Below are 22,419 nucleotides of genomic sequence, written 5' to 3' on the forward strand. Positions count from 1 at the left end.
GCACGGCTTGAGTTTGGAAACATCTTGACTGGTTTATGTGGAATGATTGTAGGGAGGTCTGTGCTGAGCTGTGTTGAATGGAGTTTGTGTCATAGTGTGCTGGAGGACAATGTTACATTCATTACATTTTACCTTAAGCAACCCGCCGCTATTTTTGGACCAATTTGTTATTGCCAGCCTGGTATTTGCTCATAAAATAACTTCTAGCACACACTGTTGTGAAACTTTTAAATATAAAACAGTATTTTAAATTAGACCCATCACCGAAAGGAATTGTAGAATGCTGTTTTCATTATAAAAGAGCAATAATTCACAATGTTTGTTATGGAATGAAACACACCCTTGAATCTGTTAATACATCTTTTAATAAAGACTGCTCTGAAGTAAATCAAATCAGGACAACCACCATAATCTTAATTTATACATTTAAAAACCAGATCAGACATATCCACAGAGTGTGCACACATTGACATATAAACATACACACAGAGACAAAAAAAATGTAAGCGCATTGACAAGGACCACTTCAACACACCCGACATGGCCGTAAGGTATATAAAAATAAAAGTCCATATGCTCTCCTGGAGCAGAGATTTGGTGGTGTGGACAAGTTACACTATTGGTATAGATTTAAAGGGATACTGCTGACTCTGAAGACAGGGTTGATGGGAGCTGTAGTTTACAGTATATATGCAAGAGCATAGGTCCCTAGCACAGCCCAAGAGGCTAAAGAATTAACTGTGCACATGTTATGTGTAGCAAAACTATGGTCAGGAGCACAGCAGCATTTCATGTATGGTGACAGCAAAAGATATTCTCACGGAGCATTCCCGATGGAATCGTCTCCTTTTGTGTTTTGGTTCTACAGTGTTGCACTGCCATGTTCCACTTGCTGTTGTTGCCATGTTCCACTTGCCCCTATTTATACAGTCAATGATAGGCTGATAGTCAATGAGGAAGTTCCATCAGCTTCACTCTAGTCTTTTTTCATTTAGGTTGTCCATAAAGTATATTTCTTTACAAGATCTAACTGAAACAACATTCATTTGTTCAATTTATATCCATTGCACACCATAAAAGTCATATATATTCTTTATATTTGTAGAGGTAAGTAGTTAAGCAAGTATTCTATAAGTATATATGCATATGTACCATCTATCTAAATAAATAAATAAATATCTTCACTGGCACAGTTTAATTTTCATTTTTCTTCTCTCACTGTGTTATATATTTAGTTTCACTGTTTAGTCGTCTAAACTAATATTGAAGTTTGGCAGAATCATATAATTGATTCTGCATCAGAGACAATTCACAACTAGGCACATACAGGTCACATGGTACAGATCACATGGGAAAAGCCTTTTTAGGTAAACACAGACCGTGATGCTTCTAAAAACACACTGATGGACACTGACACATAACTGACAGTGCTCCCATAAAAACACAACAGACTCTTTTCCCCAAAGATGTACATGTGTGTCCAGAGGAGAGGAGAAGATAAACAAGACGCTGTGACTTTGAGTCAAAAAACACAAGCAAACTACACTGTGTGAACTGGTTTTCTGGGTAGACCAACTACTTTTGTGACATAGGCCAAAGGGGGGAGTGATTGCTTTTCAGTACTTTCAGCAAGTAGCCCATTTCAAACACTGTGTAAGCACTGTGTCCACTCGTTTGAAAGGAGATCTAATTCAAAGGGTTTCAATCTTTCCTTTTCACTAAATACATACTGAATATGGTGTTCAAACCATTCCAAAGTGCTAATATTTCAAGGAGGAACACACAAACCCACACACACATACACACACACACACACACACACACACACACAGACACACACACACACACACACGCACACACACAGGTATATACACACACAAAGTACACACACATGTATTAACACAAAGTTCAGCTCAGGGCTGTATTCACAGGAAAACAAAAGGCGGCAATGTTAACAGTTTAGGTCGAGACAAAACAAATAACCTTTGGCGCGAATTAAATGAGATGGAACACCAGTAAAAATAAACTACAAAACCACATTTGTGATTTATACTTATAAACATTTACATTGCTGTCCTTAATCTACCTTTTAAAAAAATAAAATGATTATTAAGCAGTTATGTGTGAAATGTGCATGTCTGTTTGTATCAATGTGATAAAAGGAAAATGCGGATAGGCAGCATCTGACACTGTATCATCCGAGAGGCAACATTCGAAGGCCTTTAACGATCATTTTCTGACATATTTATACCCAATTGTATTGCTTGAAGGCATGGAAGCCTCTAAGAGCAGCTCATCTGGGTGAGACGCAGCAATCCAAGCATTTTAAAGAGATAAATAATCCAATTATTTTTTTAAAAACATCTATCTCTTCACAAGCTGGGCTTGTCTCACCACCTCCCTACTGGGTTGCTGGATGTAAACGTCAGTAGGCCTATCCTCAAAACTTACTCGCTCAGCATTTTAGGCATTTAAGATCTACAACTTTATCTCGACATGACATTTATTTTGCACCTTCACACTTTCTCCACCAATCCCGAGACCGGAACCGTCATCATGTGACCTCGAGCGAGGCGGGGGAGACGCGGTCACACTCGGCGCGCGAGCGGAGGCTGTGCCACTGCTCCACGGGGGTGCGCTGGGACTCCAACAGCCGGCGCCAGTGGGCGGTCTCTGGAGGGCCCGTGGAGAACTGGCCAATCACGATGCGGCCCACAAAGTCATTGCTGCTCTTCACATTGTGGCCATAGACTGTGATGGGCGGAGAGGAGAGAGACAAAGACAAGAGAAGGAAGAAACCAAAGGTTAAAGATGTATTTCTCTATGTTACGTTGCTATGGAGGAGATCACAGTTTTGGGCTTTTTTATGCCTTTTATTGAGATAGGACAGTGGAGAATCACAGGAAGTGAGAGGGAGAGAGTCAGGATAGGATCTGGAAAGCACCACAGGGTGGGAATTGAACCCGGGTCGCCGGCATAAGGTGCAGGTGCCCCAGCCAGTTGCACCACAGCTGGGGCCAAAGAGATCACAACTGACTTGAGGAGGAAGCATATGGCACATATCCCACTTATAATCCATGCCAACGCTGTGAAGTGAGTGACAAGCCCCAAGTTCCTGGGGGTGTGCAACGGTATCCAGCTCGTACACAGCTGTGCAGTATGTACGTGGTGTAAACCTTCCCTCTCGACACCTTAAGAGTCGTGTTAGTGGAAGAGCTAGCTGCCTGGGCTTTTAGCTCAATTGCTAGCATGCTCGACTCCCAATCTGAAGTGCGGCTGTTTGCAGGTTTGAGTCTGGGTGAGTGCAGGGCGGAGCCACGCGGTCAAGACAACACGGGGCTCTTCTTAACCCTCTCTCCTCGGTCCTCGATCCTCTGGCTCGTTCCCACTGATCTATAAAGAATGATGGGGCGGCAACAATGGGATAGTCTATCTAGTGTTCATTACGAGCCGGAGGACCGAGGATCGAGGACCAAGGAGAGACGGTTGAGAAGAGCCCATACTGTAGGTTACAGGGGCACATCAACAGATGACCTGACATGGATTACAAACACCACCACCATTGTCAAGAGAGAAAAGAAGCACCTTTAATTCCTGCCGTGGATGAGGAGAGCGAACCTCCCCCTCCGATCCTCACAACTTTCAGAGGCACTAGAGAGAGCCATACTTGTCAGTTGTCTTTTAGAGTATGTTTGGACACTGAACTTGAAGGAAAGCAATTTCATTCAGCCTTGTTATACGGTCTGAGACACTTTGACTATACAAACTCCGATCATTAGATGTTGGCAAATGGCAAATTACTAATTTCACCATCATCTTTTTAAGGGCTATTGGGAGAGGTGCTAACCAAATTAGGACAAAAAGGCAAGTACAGACCCAGCCAGCTAGTTAGTTAGAGAGGAATACCAAGCTTATCTGTACAAGATTCTGAAAGGACCGTGAAGTTTGAACTGGCTTCAGTAAAAAGCTGGGCTGGCATATGCAGTATACAGTATATCCACAAAGTAAATAGGCAATGCTCCACTGATCATTAGCAGACTGACAACAGCTATAGTCAGTGAAGGCTGATTAAAAAGCTTGATGAAAGTATCTGAAACTTATCAATGTTATTCACAGGGAAAAAAGTACATTTTTAGAAATACTGAAATAATGTCACTGAACATAAATTCACACAAAGAAGCTGCAGTAATAGATAGGACAGATAGGACAAAATAAAAACCGGAGGTCTTGGCTGAAGGAGCAGGCGTGAGAAGGCTGACATCAAGTTAGCCCCTCAGCAGACCTCATAAAATTCCACAAACATGACCCAGTCTCACACCGAGCCATCCATGACCACATCTCTTTCAGTACAGCACAAATTCCCATAATTGCCCAAGACCTTTAAAAGACAAAGAGAGAGGGAAAGAGTGAGAGAGAAAGAAAGTGATGAAGTGGAAAAATAGAAAGCCGTAAAAGAAGCCCAACAATGTCTATTCTTTTTTTCCACTGTTGTGTCTTTCCCCCAATCCAATTTAGCTAATGGATGAAGGTCAGGTGATAAAGGCCTTGTTCATTTCATCAAGTTGCCTGTAAATAAGGTTGAGGATTTGCTAACCTTCACGACACCTGTCCTCCTCTGCCCTCCTCTGTTCTGTCTGGCGGCAGTGTGATGAGGAAAAACCTGCAGGTGGATTCTATCCTGTTTCTATCCCTCCAATAAGAGTGGGAGGCCCCTTAAGTGTCTTCCACCCCCCCCCCCCCCACTCCCACCTCTGCTAAATCCAGCAAAGCCCCATCACCTCTAGTGGGTGACCTCACAGCTTGGGCATCGCTGCTGCCATCATGCCGTCGCCTGGCAACTAGGGCACTCAAACCCAGAGGTTGATCCTGCTGTGACGCGCCGAGGACTGCTTCACCTTGGGCCTCCCTGAGAGAGGGGTGGGGGTGGGGGTGTTAAAAAGCTCACGCAGCAGCTCCAAGCACCAGTGTGGGGTGACACAGGTATCGGTGTGCTTCACGAGATCTAGCTTTTTGCATTTCGATCAATACAGAACAGGTGTTGAACTGGGTATTCTCTACCAAAAGGGAATTACATTACATTACATTGCATTTAGCAGAGACTTTGTGTCCAAAGTGACTTACATATGTTAACTACAGTATATTACTAAGGGATTACATACATTGTTCCCGGAGGAATTTTGGGGTTAAGTGCCTTGCTCAAGGGCACAACGGTGGTTGCCAGGAACTGAACAGACAACTTTCAGGCTACTGCACGCTAGCCCAGCTCAAAGTAATGAGCTTTGACTTGACTAACCAACAGCACATTGGCACTCTGTTCTCTAGCATCCCTTTTTGCTGTCCCCATGTTTTCTGAATCAAGGCTAAAGGCTAAGTATGCCAAGTATATTAGATCTCCATCTGATGTTTAAGGTAAATTCTGACAGGCATAAATGATGTTGTATGACATTCTTGTGTCTGGTTCAAGCTGAAATTGTGCTTGCAGTTGTTATAGCCTCTTCATAATTCATGCTTGCCTTTAAATAGCTTGTTTGCGCTACACAATTGTCTATAGCATCCAGGGGGGACCTCAGCTAAAGCCCCTACAGTTCAGTGAACCCTTCATATCATCTGGCCGGCTCTGCTGTTCTCTTCCGGCTGGGTACACACTTCCTGTCTTTGCCTAGCAGTTAGCTCATTCATATTTGATGCATCCACACAGAGGCACAGATGTGTACTACTGGGACATGATTTTGTACTTGCTCAGGATCCAAAGTATTGTCAAAACACGGACGAGGAGGATAGCAGATATGACGGCCTCACTCAGGTATTATTATGGGAACTGAGACAAAGCAGGTCTTTTTGAGCCTCTATGAGTCAACCTCGACTCGACTTCACTCAACTCAACTGTCTTTGTTCATGCCAGCTGAATAGACCCAGCATCCTCACTTCCAGGTATGATAACAACACCTGACATCATCCCCTCCCCTCCCTCCCACACAACCGACGACCCCGTTTGTGAATGATGAAGTATCGCTGTCGATCGCGTCCTGTCGGAGCTGGCTCACATCCTCCAGTGTATCGTTGCAGCTGATCTGAAATTGCCTTGACAAGAGCGACGAGGAGCGTGACCCGAACGGCGAGGGTGCTCTGATGAGAGCCAGGTTTCGGAGGCCTGTCAAGAGGAGATCTGTTTCCATTCAGGACTACAGACCGGGCGTGATGGGGCCCAAAAAAGGCACTAATAAACCCCATTACCTTTACAGGTGCACAGCTACTGTTGGAACACAGAATGGAAAGAGAGCAAAGATAGACATATGGGGGGAAAGGGGGGAAAGAGAAAGAGAGAGAGAGAATGGCAGAGACAGAGAGAGAGACAGAGAGCGAGAGATAGAGAGAGAGAGAGAATGGCAGAGAGAGACAGAGCGAGAGATAGAGAGAGAGAGAGAGAGAATGGCAGAGACAGAGAAAGACAGAGAGTGAGAGATAGAGAGAGAGAGAAAGACAGAGACAGAGAAAGACAGAGAGAGCAAAAGAGAGACAGAGAGAGGGAGAGGGTGAGCGAGATAAAGAGAGAGAGAGGGAGATAAAGGGCCGGCTGGGTGATTTAACTGATAATAGATCCCATAAGAAAAGCTCATGTCAGGGTTAAACAGCCGGGGGACCAACAGGAGAATACAGTGGGAGGTGCGTGATGGATATGCAGTACAAGAACAGAGGACAGGGAGAAAAAAATAGCAAGGATATAGTGACGGGGAAGTGAGAATAATTGAAACCAACAGGAAGATCCAAAGGTTTGAGTGAGGAGAGAAACAGACAGACAGAGACAAATATAGCTGCAGAGGGCTAGCAGGGTTGAGGAGAGCGCCCAGCAGTCTGATTGAAGCCCTTTGTAGTCTGACACTTCAGAGAGGAAATGTGGGCAGAGGGCCCCGAATGTCCACCATCCAGCAAGAGAGTGGACCGAAGAGAGGCAACAGACTATGGAGGAGACCAGGCATTTCAGAGAGAACGCTGGAGAATCTGGGTTTAGAATATGAAAGTTCTGTTCGGTATGTTGTGTTGATTGCCTGGCTGTGCCAATAAAAAAGCACGGAGTTGACGGTCCACAAAAACGCTCCTCGGTATTTCCATTAAGACACAGCACCAGTGCTTTGTAGCCGTGCTGCCTGTTGAGCCGAGGTTTCACACGGCATCTGTGTCAGTGGCTGAGATGCATGCGGTGAGGTTACCTCAGGTCAGGTCAAGCGAGGTTAAAGAACTCAGGTCACCGTGAGGTCCCGCGCAATTACCGAGGAGCCACGCTCGTCCGGGTGACAAGCGAGAGCGATGTGGCGTCTCCTCTCGCCTTTCCTCCAAAACACGCTAAATGCCAGCGTGTGCCGGCGCATCGGCTAACTCGGTTTGATCTCGGCCACCGTTCAGGCCTGACTGGCAGCGCCGCTAATCAAGTAAATGCAGCTAGCATTTAAATGGGCCTTAATGAGGACCCGAGTGGCAGCCCTGGGGTCGCCTCAGAGATTGCTCTAATTGCGAGGACTTCAGAAATGTGTCTCCCCGTAAAAGGCTCTGTCACTGAACATCCCGACCTGGCCCAGTATTGCTTTCCCAGGGTCTCAGGACGGCTTAAACTGTTATGGAAATATGGTTCTCACTTGTGGGGTCCAATTAACTAATGGCAGGGCGATGTGTTGGCTGAGGCAGAGAGGCCTGAGTGAATGGGAAATTGTCCTCAGAGACCTTGATCCTCTGTGCTAGCGGGTGTGTCCGGGTTTGTAGGAATTCGGTGGGTCACTAATCCGTGGGGTACAAGTTTGGTGACAGATTTTGAGCTTTGTGCATAATAGTCCACAATAGACTACCGTTTTGTGATCATTTAACCAAATGACTTTAATGCAACTGTCCACTTAACAAATGACGGACACTAGATACAAAACACGAGCAAACTTGATGTCACTTACCTGTGAACACTAGGCTGACCTCGTTCAGGTCCTCTTGGAGAACGCGGAAGCTGAAGGACTCGTTGTAGAAGGGGTCAATGGTGCCCCTCATGCATGAGGTCTTCTTGGTCTTCACCAGCTTCAAGCCAGTGACCAACTGCACCTTAACAAAGGGATCTGGGAGAGGGGGAGAGGACAAATTATATTAGAAATTGGCAAAATATATCTGAACATTTTTGTTTTTCAGTCAACATCAGAATTTAACCAGCATTAATTATTAGAATATTAAAAAAATGATATGATGGACTACTGTATATGAAAATAGCACATTTAAAAAGACTCTTTTGATAGTTCTAACTGAAGTTATTTGCCGTTTCTCTAGTTTGAATTGTATCATGTCACTCTTGGGAAAAATAAGAATCATAAACTGCCTAACATTCACACCTTGACATTGTGTGAAGAGTGTGATATCCTTTGAATATACAAAATACTTAAACACACAGAAATCCACAGGGTCAGGAGTGTCCCCTCTGGAAATATATTTTTCTACTGTTTCTACCTAAACCCACCACTAACATTCATATCTGACTTTGGGGTGAATGGAAAAAATTAATTGAAATGAACAATTGCATCTATTTATCTGAATATACTATGTACACACACACACACACACACACACACACACACACACACACACACACACACACACACACACACACACACACACACACACACTGTAAATTCACAGTGGTGTCTCAGTTCCAAGGGGAATATTCTCAACCCCATTCTGTTTTGAGGGACAATGGGTAGGGAAGGGGGAAGGCGTAAGAATGAGAAATGGGATTGGGCCTAGAAGAGCCAAATTAAGAACCGGATTAAGTCAAAACACATGTAATAATGTACGTAAATCCATTTAAGACCATGATTGACTGCACTGCCCATTGTGCAGTGTGCTGTAGAAGTCAGTGGTCTGATAGATAGATAGATAGATAGATAGATAGATAGAGAGACAGATAGATAGAGAGACATATAGATAGATAGATAGATAGATAGAGACAGATAGATAGATAGATAGATAGATACTTTATTGATCCCCAGGGGAAAATTCAAATTCAAATTCTGTTGGGATGGGAAGACGTTACCTGAGCCTTGGCACATGTCCGTCTGAAGCAGCTGCTTGGCACGAATGATGTCAAGATTGAGGCGACCAGCACTGGGCAAGTAGTTCAGAGACAGCAGCAGCTCACCCAGCTCCACTTCATTCTGAGCAGTTGGAGAACACAAGGAGAATATACTTCTCATTTGTTTCATTCTCACGTGGCACAAAAAAACCTAATCTAATCTGTGCTGCATAGTTCAACAAAGGAGGCAGTAGTGCCAGAGAGTCTCTCTTCTGTTCTGGCGGAATGACTCAGGCTAAAGTGGTCCGAGATTATTCCATTCCATTTTGCATTATTGGGTTGCAGCATTATTATTCTGTGCAGACGCCATCCCACGGTTCCAAAGGAGGTTCTCTATATACCTTACACAAAGAAGTAGCAGCTGTTCAGGAGAAAGGCAGCAGGAGAGTAGGAGAAAAGCATCATCTTAAAATGACTCCCAGGAAGGTCTGTTTTCAAGCATTACATGGCTTGGTGGGAGACCATGATGTAGTTGTTTACTTGGCCATATAGAACTTGCCCAAAGGCATAATTACGGAATTCACAAGCAAATGTATTGCTAAGAAAAGTCCTCCACATGGAATCGAGTAGCGTGAATTTGGCTCGGACCACTGGGCTCTCTGTGAACTCAATGCCTTTACGAGAACTGCCTCACCCTATTTGAATCAAGCCTCTGACCAGTATTGATGGACCGAAAACACCCAATTAAGAACAAAGAGGTCAACACCGAGTAAAACGTCTCTGCTTTTGAGCTGATTGAATGGATTTAGAGGACAGGTGCTTGATTTCGTCTAACAATCTCATTAAATCTCTACCAGCCTATAGAAGACTGGAAGCCTTGGAAACCCACGGATGAACAGCTGTTGGAACTTCACAACAAATTTGATTGGGGACATGCCTCTTCCCCCCAAAGCTTTAACCACGCTTGTCACAACAGATGTAGGGCTTACACGATGTTGTTCAAGCAAAGCTCTGTAAACATCAGCACAACAGTGGGGCACACCCTGGATCCATTTTTTCTCCTACATTTGCACTATCGACAGGTATTATACGTACTGCAGCATCAAACAGCACATCACATTACATTACATTACATACATTACATCTCATCTTTAAGCCATTTTTTGTTTTACACATGACATTATTAACATAAGCACTCTATGGTAATAATTTACTCAATGGTATAGCTCTCAGAAAGATGCCCCCCCCCCCCCACCCCCATAAGATTTGTGTTCTGGTCAAGGTATCCTGTTATTTCAAGGCAGTGTAGTCTAGTTTGCTGAATTAGGTATACTGTAATCATCCTCAAATGTTAATACCCATCCTTGCCTATTTTAAGTGGGTATACTGGGAGGGTGATGCTTTTTAGGTGAGTATACTGCGTAGCCCTGCGTATCACGTAGACTACACCACTGTTTAAAAGGGATTTGGACTCTGCTACTGGCATTATAGAAAATAAATAGAATGTAGAATTGAATTGGATTGGATTGATAAGAGTGGAGCGGCTGTACCTGTGAGCTGGGCACCAGTGCCTTCCACCAGTGCCCCCCTTTGACCAGGTCCACCTCGCTCAGTGGCAGCGCCACCTTCCCTATGACGCAGTGGCGTGAGAACTTGTCGAAGTCCACGACGGAGAGCAGCAGCGTGCGTCTCTGCGCCTCCAGGAAGGGCAGCTCGAAGGTGAAGCGCTCCTCGAACACGGGGTTCTGCGTCTTGCGCTTGACGCCCGTCTGCCGCGAGTTCTTGTGGTCGGGCAGCAGGCTCATCTTCACGTAGGGGTTGGAGTGCGCCATGTCCTGGCGCGCGCCGTCGCACGTGACCGGCGGCGGGAGGTCGCGGGCCTCGATCACGCGCACGCTCAGGTGCCCGTTGATGAGGTCGAACTGCGTGCTGAAGTGGAGCATGCCCAGCTGGTAGCGCAGGAGAATCTCGTCGTCCGTCAGCGAGTCCACGTCGTCGCCGCCACACGAGTCGGAAGAGTACAGCCGCGGCTCGAGCTTTCGAAAGTAGTCGTCCGCAGGCGGAGGGGGCTTCCGCAGAGGCTGCACCACCTCCTTCCTTGGGCCCATGGCCCAGAATTCAATGGGCTTTACGTCCACCAAGGGAGAGCTGGGTCTACGGGCATCCAAACCTATTCATGAGAGTAATGATTTAAGGTCAATTAAAAATGCAGTTTGGCCAAGACGACCAGCCTGGGAACACAGATGAACCTTTGGAAAATAGAGATAAGGTCTGGTGCTAACCAGGCTACAGGACAACACCAATAAAGAATGCAATAGAACAGAATGGAATGGAACAGCTTTTTTTCACAGCAGAATATTTACACAAATGTGTAAAAAGTACCACGGCAATAAAACCATCCCCACCGAGACAAACAGTTTCAAGCGTATGTTTTGTTGTCGGAAAAGCAGCGATAGAAGGACTTCAAGTACAAAAGATCTGAGTCTGGGTGGTTCTCTGAGGGGGATCTGAGGCGGGTGGGTTTACTTACTCGAGAGCTGACGGGCCAAGCTCAGAGTGGAGCGAGTGATCTCTGTGCTAGATCGCCTCTGACCAGGGCTACTGTGGCCATTATTGTGGATGGGGCTGCCAGTGGACCGCTGGATGATGCTGTGATTGTTCCCATCTTTATCATCGTCGTTGACACTAAAAACAGCAAGAGACACTTTTTTATATTGAGATTTAAGGATGAATAAATGTATCGATAAAATAAAGAGGTAGGGGGAAAAAGCATTAATTGGGCATGAAAAATGTATTCTTATTCAAACACTTCCACCTTACACAGAGATGACAGTTGTGGCTGAATGTGAGGCAAGAACTTAGCCTACTGTATAAATACTTTGAGACAGAGTAAATGACATTTGCTATGTGTAGTAGTGGATGTAAAAGGCACTGAAATGTCCTGAATCTAGATTTGGGGATTAGCCACTCCCCACCGTAAAAAAAACATCTCCTGAGTCTCGAGAAGTGACAGGGCATGTTTATGTTGCCGTAAATTCACAATCCCATAATCAAGTGGGGCAATCTAATTCCATGGCGATGACTCTATCTGCCACTACAGTAGCCAAATCAATATCGGGGATGGTTGTTGTCTAAAATGACTCTAATAAATGACTTTCACGATGGGCTTGAGAAGGACAACGTGTTGCAACTACATCTAGTGTGGAGAATGAAAATGCTCTGCAAAAAGTCCACACTGTGGTGTAATGCACTAAAATACATAGATTCACTACTTATGAAAACTGTCGGCTCAAAACCTATGCTGGGGGCGTGAATAATTCCTAGGGAATTGGAGGGTTTATTAAATTCGGATTAATTTTAATGCCTGATATTACACAATATCTGGTACAACTCAGCCTTCTTATTTCATGCTCTTTTTTTATATATTATTTCTAGTTATTTGCTTCTCTCTCAGCATGGGGGTAGAAGCCTGCCCAGGGTTTCTTGCTGGAAGCCTAATTCCCAGTCATCCCTTGGGAATCATCAAGGACCCCTTGTGTCCATGGCTACAGCTCACAGGGAGATAGTTGCTACGGCAACCTCGGAATCTAAAACACATGGCCAGTGCAGGCAGGGGAGCGGTGGAGGGCTTGGGAGGTGGACGGGACTGGCACAGAGACAGAGAGGGACCCGATGCCAAGGGCTGATAGACCAGAGCACTCACATATTACTGACGGCGTGGACACAGAGGAAAATAATCACTGTGGAAAAACTATTTGATCATTCATTTTGAACTCAGCATGACCATGAATGGGATATTCCAGAAGGATTTCAGAAATAACTGTTACGTCAGAGTGTGTGTGTGTGTGTGTGCGGCTGTGTGCGCGCGCGTGTATGTGTGCGTGCGTGTGCGTGCGTGTGTGTGCGTCTATGTCAGGGGTGTGCCTGTGCATCTGCTGTGTGAGTATGACTTGATGATGATGGCGTGTGTGTTTCTGTGTGTTTCTGTGTGTGTGTGTGTGTGTGTGTGTGTGTGTGTGTTGACACCGTAGCTATGGTTGTGTCTGTGTTAAGTTGGTGTGGCACAGCTGTGTAATATCCTGTTGGGTGTGGTGTGATGACAATGCCTACCGCTGCGCGTTACGCCGCCAACCACAAACTGAAGGCGCAACGCAACGCCGTCCTGTCCTCAGGAGCCCCAAGACCCTGCCCGTTAAACACACAACACGACCTTCACGGACTGACCGCGGCACCCGCTGAACCTCTGGACGCACCACGCGGTGACGAACATGACCGCTGACCTCAGCTCGCCAAACCCCGTGACATAATCCCACACACTCTCCTCCGAGACCCCGGCCGTGGGTCATCTCGCCGATTCCGAAACTCGACGTCCACACGAGAGATCTCCCGTTCATAAGCAACAATTTCACAGACGGCAGGGGGAAAATGATTGACATTCTGTCCCACAGCCTATGTTTGCTTTCCTCTTTATTACTGTATTTTCTGCCCTTTTTTCTGCGTGGTGGGTGGTGCTGGAATACGGTCATCTCCCTCTGCCTCTGCCTCTGTGCTTCGGCTGACCCCCGCCGCCAACCTGCTTTGTTTTTCGGGGTGATGTCATTAAGGCTGGGCGTGATATTCGTAGCCCAGCACAGCGCGGCTGTAATGAGGTGAGATCCCTCCCCTCCAGCCGGCGTATTATCAAACACATTATCCTCTCCTCTCTGTCTCGCTGTCTTCCTTTTTGAATTTGCCAGTGTATACTCCTCTTCAAATGGATGGCCTTGACTGCAGCTAAACAAGCTCAACTCCCCACTGCTTTCTCAAAAAACACTCAACGTGTGAAACCAGAACAAAGGTTTGTGAGGAAGTAACGTTAACAAGGGAGGTTCTGAGCAAACTGTTTGAGGTAGCGCAACATCATCAGAGCCAGCATTGCTGTCTAAATAGGACTCTGTAAGGGGTAGTAAAGTGCTTGTTTGTGCATTTTCTCTGCTTCCCCTCTCTCTCTCTCTCTCTCTCTCTCTCTCACACACACACACACACACACACACACACACACACACACACAAACAAACAAACAAACAAACAAACAAATGTAATGGGCAGAATCTCTTGGCAGCGGTCACTTCAGTGTGAAAAGTGTCTCATTAGACTCTGAGTATGCTCAGCTGAAGCCTGATGGGTAAGTGATTAACAACTCTCATTCAGAGTAGACACACACACACACACACACACACACACACACACACACACACACACACACACACACACACACACACACACACACACACACACACACATTCATATACACAAGGTGTAAGGAGACACACACACACACACACACTCAAATTTACTGAGTAAATTATTCACAAGGAAGTGCCAACACATACACATACTCTACTGTATGTGTGTGTGTATATACCCAAATACTCCCCTTTTGTGCCATACTCACACGCACACACACACAGACACACACACACACACACACACAGACACACACACAGAGACACACACACACACACACACACACACACACACACACACACACACACACACACACACACTCCTATGCCATATCACAAAGGTCACATACCATTTGTGTCATCTGGATTTGATTTCAAACGGACAACAGAAATTCTATTCTCCCTATTCTATGCGCAGGTGGAACTGAGCAACCAACAGAGGGCGCTGTTTACACACCTAGGATAATTTGGATCTATGGGCTCTTGGATCCCCACCGTCGACTTCAAGGCAGCGATGCCTGGAGGGTGCAAAGGTCAGGGGTAGGGCTAGGGTTAGATGTCTTGAAGTCGACAGTTGTAGTGCTGTCTTAAAGTCGACGGTCGGGGGGCCCAGAAGACCATCAAGTGATGATTTGATTCTTGTAAAAGGTCTATATTAATTTGAGTGCTTAGTAGAGGTCAAATATGAACTTTTGCATTTGTTGAAAACTTTACCAGATACCAGTACCACTGGACCAGTATATCTGGTGCAACACTGCATTTCAGTAAAAAGAAAGCTGTTAAAAGAAGAGATGTTTGAGTTTTCTCTAGCTTTATAGTAGGTCATGAATGTTACAGCTTGATATATCATGAGATGTATGTAAGTACCTGATAAATTCTCAACGTAACAATTGACTGTGACTTTTGGCAGAATTTTAACTAAACTGTCAAGAACCCTTACACGCTGGACTGGTCTATATTTCTAGTCAGTCATCTACACAAATATGTGATAGAGAACATAATCATGGCAGTCATTTTTTTTGAAGGAATACTTAATGGAGGCTACATAATCCTCATCTCCCAGTGCTGAGGACAGCTAGGATACTCACAGCCAAGAGGGGGTCTGTGCCGGGAAGGGTCCAAGGATCTCCACCTCCTCATCGCTGGGCTGGCAGCAGCTGCACTCCCAGCACCACTGCCAACATGAGCGGCAGGACCAGCGACAGAGCAGCAGGTCAGTTAGCCTGGACAGGACCCCCTAAAACAGCACAAGGAGAGAGGGGTGCAGCGTTACAGTTAGTGAGGACCAGAGGGACACCCCTAACATAGAACTATTGGAATTCTATAGTATTTTGGGATAAAATATTATATGAATTCTAAGACTTCATGGGAATGTTCACTCTTAAAACAAATGTATTGATGAAAACAACACAACTAGTGTTGTTTTTAACATAGGCCTACTGTATCTCTATGTCCAGATAGGGACAACACAGTTTGTGTTGTCTCCAACACATTCATTTCAAGAGTATTATAGCAGGCTATTTTTGGGCATAGGCCTACTATAGATTAGAAGCACTATAAGACTGTATAGGAACACTACAGAGGGCAAGGATATAGAGGTAGGCCTATTGCAGTATATCACAGAATGATACACTACTATAACTAGGCTACTATATAAATATATAGTATTACTCCTAGCAGAAAAATAGGCCCTAGTTCTTTCTCATCAGGGACTGTGGCCTGGTTTCAATAGCAACCGCCTTAAGATAAGGGGCTGAGATCGTTCAGCAATCCGTGCACATGAAAGCATTTCTGTAAATTACCTCATGTCACTATGAAAGCAGCAACGATTTTCCAACAATACCTTCAGCGTGTTAAAAAATACATTAGGCTCGACTGATGCAGAGGAAAAGGCAGACCTCCCTCCACAGTGAGCGAGTAGTAAATTGAGTGACTCATATGCTGTGCGTCAACACAACTCAAACTGTGCCTCCATAGGCCCATCCCGTCATACACGACACCGCTTGCTGATGCTGAGGCGCACGTCCAAACATCGCACGGAATATCCAGTCAAATATTTGACCGAGCATTAGCATTTGTAGAGGCCATCACAAAAAACCGAAGGAAAGCCAAACTTATTCTGAAGCAATTTTATACCCTGCTGATTAGGGAACAGAAATCATTCAGACGACAAAAACATTTTTTCGAATGCTGATTGGATGGTCGTGACTCGTTCTGAGCCTTGAGGAATCCACAGGAACCTCACAACCATGTTTAAAACAGAACCGTGTTTTTATGCCTGAGAGACTTCAATCAGAGATGGGGAGGGGGGGTTGTGCGGCGAGAGGTGACATGATTGCCCTCAAAACCACACAAACCTGCCTGCCCCCTGATGAGAATATCAGCGTGGGCTGGACTTTGTTGTTAAATAATGAATTGTCAGCCAAACTGGGGGGTATTCCATCAACCTCGCTAAACAAGGCGGCGCTCAACAGAAATAGCCTGGCTTGAACTAGTGTAGACTTCCACTTGAAGCTAAAGCCGTTCCATTAACTCAAGTTAGCTGCATCTTGCCCTCGTTTATTCAAACGAGGCTAAAATCAGCTTCATGTCTGCTCGTGCACGAGGTAGAAAAGTAGACCAAAACCAAAGATTGACGAAAAGAGGATGCATGTCGTAAAATTAAGGCAAACTAGAAGATTTCAGTTCGATTTACAAGCGCCATCTACAGGATTTTCATCGGAAGTAATCAAATTGAACACGAGAGAAAAACATAGATACAGTAGTTGCCTAAAAAGGAGAATAACGAAATCGTAGGCCTAGCCTACTGTAAATCGCTAAACAGTTAATTATGATGGTTTGAATTGGGACTTTGATTGTCTTCACTCTGAACAAAACGAGTGAATAAGCAGGCTATTTAAACTCAAAACAACTTTGGCATAGGCTATTCAACAATAAAGATAACCTACGTTTGTAAATTAAAAGGGTTCACTCTGAAATATTTTTTCGGTGGTCATAAAATAAATTGGTAGCCTATATATTGTCCTGGGAGTATTGGGAGAAAACCTAGCCTATTGTCTCCCATAAGCATAGTTCTGCCAAAGTGTTTGTGAAATATAATTAGCCTATCTGAAATGCAATATTGGCTTTCAATATGTCATTTCATATTTAATTTCTGTAATACAGTTGGTTTGATATCCGAACTACATGCATAATTAATTAGACTATATGAAGCGGTTTTAATTATTATAGCCTTTACAGAATTAGGCTATAGGCTTGCCTTGCATCGTGTATAGCACACTGACAGCCTGCCTACTGTCACTGAAGCTACTGTATATGACCCTTAATAATGATGCCTTTCATTAAAGAGTATAACTAAACATGGCAATATTAATGTGTTAATCTATGTAAATTCATCGCATGGGAACCGAACCCGAGAACACGCAAAACATGCCTAGATTGTTCTCCTGTCACGCTGCGCATGACACCACGAAAGACGTACGTTGCGTAGAGCCGCAAGATTCCTTGGGCCACACACATATCAAGTTCAAACAATGTAAGTTGCATAATTTTCAGAAATTCATTTAAACTAGTGGATAGGTAGCCTTAATCAATGCTTGCAACACTGTCGGAAAAAAGTTTCTCCTTCTATTTTTTAAGTTGTAGGCTACAGGTGACGAAAGCACAGGTTGACGGAACCAACGGTTTGGGACTCGTTTTCCGACTGGTGTTTTTTATTTGCAACACAGATTAATTTAGCTCGGCAGTTAGCCTGCCACCGACCAGGTTAGTTCAGAAGCATATGTTACCCCAGCAACTCAGCTGAGATTCCTGTTAGCGGGAGTAATGGAACCGAGCTCTCTCTAAAATTAGCGAGGCTTATCAAAGTTAGCCGCGATTTACGGTTAGCTCGCTTGATGGAATACCCCCCTGGTCCGTGTCCCGATAGTATGTTGAGGACACGGTGGAGGAGAGGAGGCGGGAGGCAGCAGGTGATTTGTTGCCACTGGATTGGTTGATGACTCAATCCAGTGGAGATGATAGTTTCACACATCTGATTGGACTGTGTGTGCAGAATAAGAGAAATAACACTGAACAACTTGACAAGTAAGTAGCCTATGAACCGAACACCAACATTTTGATTGAAGCAAATATGCACAGCTGGATATTTAGCATTATTGTCTGTGCTGAATATAATAACATTTTGGGCCATTGCTTGTGTGCCAGCATAAACGTCATTCTGCAGATGAATGTGACAGAAAACTATCCATGAAATCTGCATTATGCAAAAAAAGTCACATAGCCTACCTCATTGATGGGTTCCAACTGCCCTTTTCACCGGTGCAGAGCAGCAGAGGATCATGGGAAGGCAGGAAGAGGGCAACAGAAACCATAAAAGTTTAGTTTGAGGAAAACACACAAAAAGGTCAGTAGTCATACAGCTAGTAAAGCATAATTTTATGAATGATCAGTTTATCAAATAATGTCATTGTGATGCCACATAGGCTACAATATGTTCATCTTAGTGCCAGAAAATGTAATTTCCTGTATAGCAAGATGAAAAACAGTAGCCTAAGTCTTGTTATATATATTGTGTCCTATTAGAGCAACAATTCACAAAGCGATGTGTGTGTGTGGTACAAGGCTAATAGATCAACAGAAGACAAAATCCAAGACAAAATGCATCACAATTATGCCACAGCCACTTTTGCAGTTAAGGTCTCTAAGGCAGTTATGGCTTTTTGTCTCGCCTTTGTATTCCATCCTGATGTTTTTTTAAATGAGGTGATTTCGGGTCTGGTGTGACAGGTGAACTCCCAATGAGCTGTGTTCTCACCTCTATTCAGAATGTTGATATCATGGTAAATTCTCTCTCTCTCTCTCTCTCTCTCTCTCTCTCTCTCTCTCTCTCTCTCTCTTACACACACACACACACACACACACACATGCGCGCCTATGCAATATAGACACATGCAAAACTGACCCCATTAACCCAATCTACCTAGAGTCTGATCCTGTGTTCACAAAAGTCAGCGACATTATAGCTGCTTCTTCTGCGGCCATATCCTGTCAGGTCTTTTATCACACACCCCCTCCATCCAGTGTGTGTGAATGGAAAAACAGCACCATCTAACACCCATGTTGTGTTTCACTAGTTCCTGTTGTGTGCTGATGTGAGCCTTATATGTGGACGCATTTCCGTCTGGGCACGAGTGACAGAGACGAGGTATACAATAAAGCGACAAAAATGCTATGTGTCTGTGTGTGTGTTGGAAAGAGAGAGATTGAGAGAAAGAGAAAGGAACTGTTTCTGTATGTGAAAGAGAGACAGAGAAATAGAAAGATAGAAAGATAGAAATGTGTCTGTGTGTGTGTTTGTGTGTATGAGTGTGTGTGTGTGTGTGTGTGTGTGTGTGTGTGTGTGTGTGTGTGTGTGCTACACGAGCCCTGGCCTCTGTGCTCCTCATCACCAGTCTCGATGTTTTCTTTGCAATTAGCTGTGGCTGTAACCACGGCAACAGTGATATGAGCGCCGCCCTCCTGCACCCCCCCCCCCCCCCCCGCCCTCTCTCTGCTTGTGGCTGGGCTGTGTGGCACGATGACGCACCAGGGTCACCAACCAAAGCCCAGCAGAGCACATGGCCAACGCAACCACATCTCTAGTCCGCACACTCACACACACACACACACACACACACACACACACTCACATACATTTCATTTAACAATTGCTGTCTAACATACACATAAAAACAATTATGCACACACATACAGTATGCACACTACTCACACTCAAACATACTCGCACAAAAGGCACACACACACACACACACACACACACACACACACAAACACACTGACTTGCATCCATAATTCAAATCCACTTACAAGCCTTTCCAAGACACTTAGAACACAAAAACTCAGCGTATATACCTCAAACAACTCAAACACCTCAAACACATACACATACACTTATTAGACTGTGTCTATTCTTGGGGAATGCACACGCTTTACACAGTCGGATAATAGAGGGAGGATATACAACCCTTGATAGAATAAATGAAAATTGGTCCTGAGGTTTTCTGTGCAGGTTCGGAGAGGGGCTCTGAAAGCTTTCTTATTCACGACGCCGATACAAATCTGATAAGAAAAACATCCAGAATTGAATTATTCTCTATTAGCTAATGATCTCGTTCTCCTTCAGTCACGGAGGTCTGTTTGTAATCCTACACCTGTTGAATAGCCCAGCGAGTAGTCACAGGAACAGGTTTCATCAAAGCGTACTCTAATATACGGCACGAGAGAGCAGTACACGGCGGCGCTTAGTGAGCAATTTAATGTGCGGTAGCCTATAGGATTTAACGATTCAATTGTTTTTAGTGCACACTCTGGTTGTCAGTTATTTCCATACAATAACAGATGGTTGAAAATATGCGCCAAAAAGAGATACTTTTATAAACCTCTGAATAGTATGGACGTTAGAATAGAGTTTGGAACTGAGATGACATATCCGTTGCTTTTGAAAGCAGTGACAGCTCATTAAGAGAGCTAATGAGACAAACATTTTGCCATCTATGGCCTTGAACTATGGAGCAGTAACAATGTTAGCAAGGAAAAGGGAATATGAGCTGGGTCAGAATTGCAAACGAGGTCAATTAAAATAGGTTCTCAGTACCCCAATATCCATTTGACACAATCATTTAGTCTTTGTTGTTTTACAGACTGTGCATATGTCTGTCATGTGTCTCTGAGTGTGTGGTTGTGTGTGTGTGTGTGTGTCTCTGTGTGTACACTGCTCGGCAGGTTTCTAGTGTAAAAACAGTCAGCGGGGCTTACCTGTGTGTAAGCCATCCTTCCTTAGTCTCTTCCCACCCTCTCAGCGTCCATGCAGAGCCTCATGCCACCTCTTCTACTGCCAGTACCACTTCAGTCTCATCCAGAACCACAGGAGGAGGGGGAGAAAACGAGGGAACACAGAGAAAGAGAAAGAGAGAAAGAGGGATGGGAAGAAAGCGAGAGGAAGAGGATGCCTCTCAGACGTGACGGGAGTGAGTGGTTTAGCTGTTCCCCAGGCTGCTCTTCGTCCCAACCCTCCGAGGAAAATCCATTCCAAAGGGGAAGACTGGCTTCCTCTCCCAAATTAAAACAGCAACATTCAACAACAACAACAATACAACAAACCTCTCTCACTCACTCCCTCCCTCACTCACTCTCTCTCTCACACTCCCTTCCTCTCTCTATCTGTCTATCCCCCCTCCTTCCCTCCATCTTCAACCCCACCCACCCAAAAGCTTAGTCTCTCTCACTTACTCTCTCTCTCTCTCTCTCTCTCTCTCTCTCTCTCTCTCTCTTGCTCTCTCTCTTCTGTCTGGCCCACTCTCCACAAATGACACACAAGATGCACGCTCTTTTTCCCCTGAGTATATGACAACCCTCTCCTCCTCTCTCTCTCTCTCTCTCTCTCTCTCTCTCTCTCTCTCTCTCTCCTCTCCCCCCCCCGACCCACACTCCGCCTTGTGTCCTGTGTTCCTATCAGAGCCTGCCTGGTGAGTCATCCAGGTTTCGATGAAACACTGATGGGTATCAGATCTGTCATGCGTGCCTCCCTCTTTCCTCTCTCTCTTCCTCTCCTCCTCTTCCCAGTTACCCCCCCCCCCCCCCCCCCCTCCTCCTCCTCCTCCTCCTCCTCCTCCTCCACAGTCAGTCGCTTCACAGCAGCAGAAGCAGCAGCAGACACCTGACTGGCGACCATACAGCCACTTGTTGTTCCATCGCTCTCAGAGATGGAGGCAGGGACGGGCGGCAGTGGTGGGGGGGGGATGGGCGGGTGGAGGAGAAGGGTGGGGGTGGGTGGGTATGGCGGCCTGGCGGCAGGTGGGGAGAGTAATTGCTGCCACAGCAACATGTTATGCAGGGCGTTTACGAGCTGAGTCAGGGTCCACGAGGCCACCTGTGTGCCTGGAGTACTCAGGGAAGAGAGGGAGAGAGGGAAGAGAGAGGGAGAGAGAGAGAGAGAGAATGACAAAGACAAGCACTCATACAGAGAAGGAGGGCACATTGTGGCATTGATAGAGACACACATTCAACAACAAGTGCAGACGCACTCTCTCTCTCACACACACACATGCTATTGTGCACATAGGGGAGGACAAATGAGGTAGTAGGAGAATCAATGAG

At 45.2% G+C, this 22,419-nt stretch overlaps 1 protein-coding gene across 1 annotated transcript; it reads right to left on the minus strand.

Annotated features, from left to right (window-relative positions):
- Positions 1–328: 328 nt before the first annotated feature.
- On the minus strand, positions 329–21,383 carry syt17 (synaptotagmin XVII). The gene is made up of 8 exons (XM_062532693.1): positions 21,079–21,383; positions 18,550–18,567; positions 15,351–15,499; positions 11,568–11,722; positions 10,588–11,207; positions 9,059–9,179; positions 7,938–8,093; positions 329–2,751 (listed from the first exon to the last, which is right to left on the minus strand). Exons 1-8 carry the CDS (start codon positions 21,091–21,093, stop codon positions 2,555–2,557), a joined length of 1,431 nt encoding a protein of 476 aa, XP_062388677.1. The 5' UTR covers positions 21,094–21,383; the 3' UTR covers positions 329–2,554.
- Positions 21,384–22,419: the final 1,036 nt, after the last annotated feature.

Source organism: Sardina pilchardus, chromosome 3, assembly GCF_963854185.1.
Source record: "Sardina pilchardus chromosome 3, fSarPil1.1, whole genome shotgun sequence".
Classification (NCBI taxonomy): Eukaryota; Metazoa; Chordata; class Actinopteri; order Clupeiformes; family Clupeidae; genus Sardina; species Sardina pilchardus.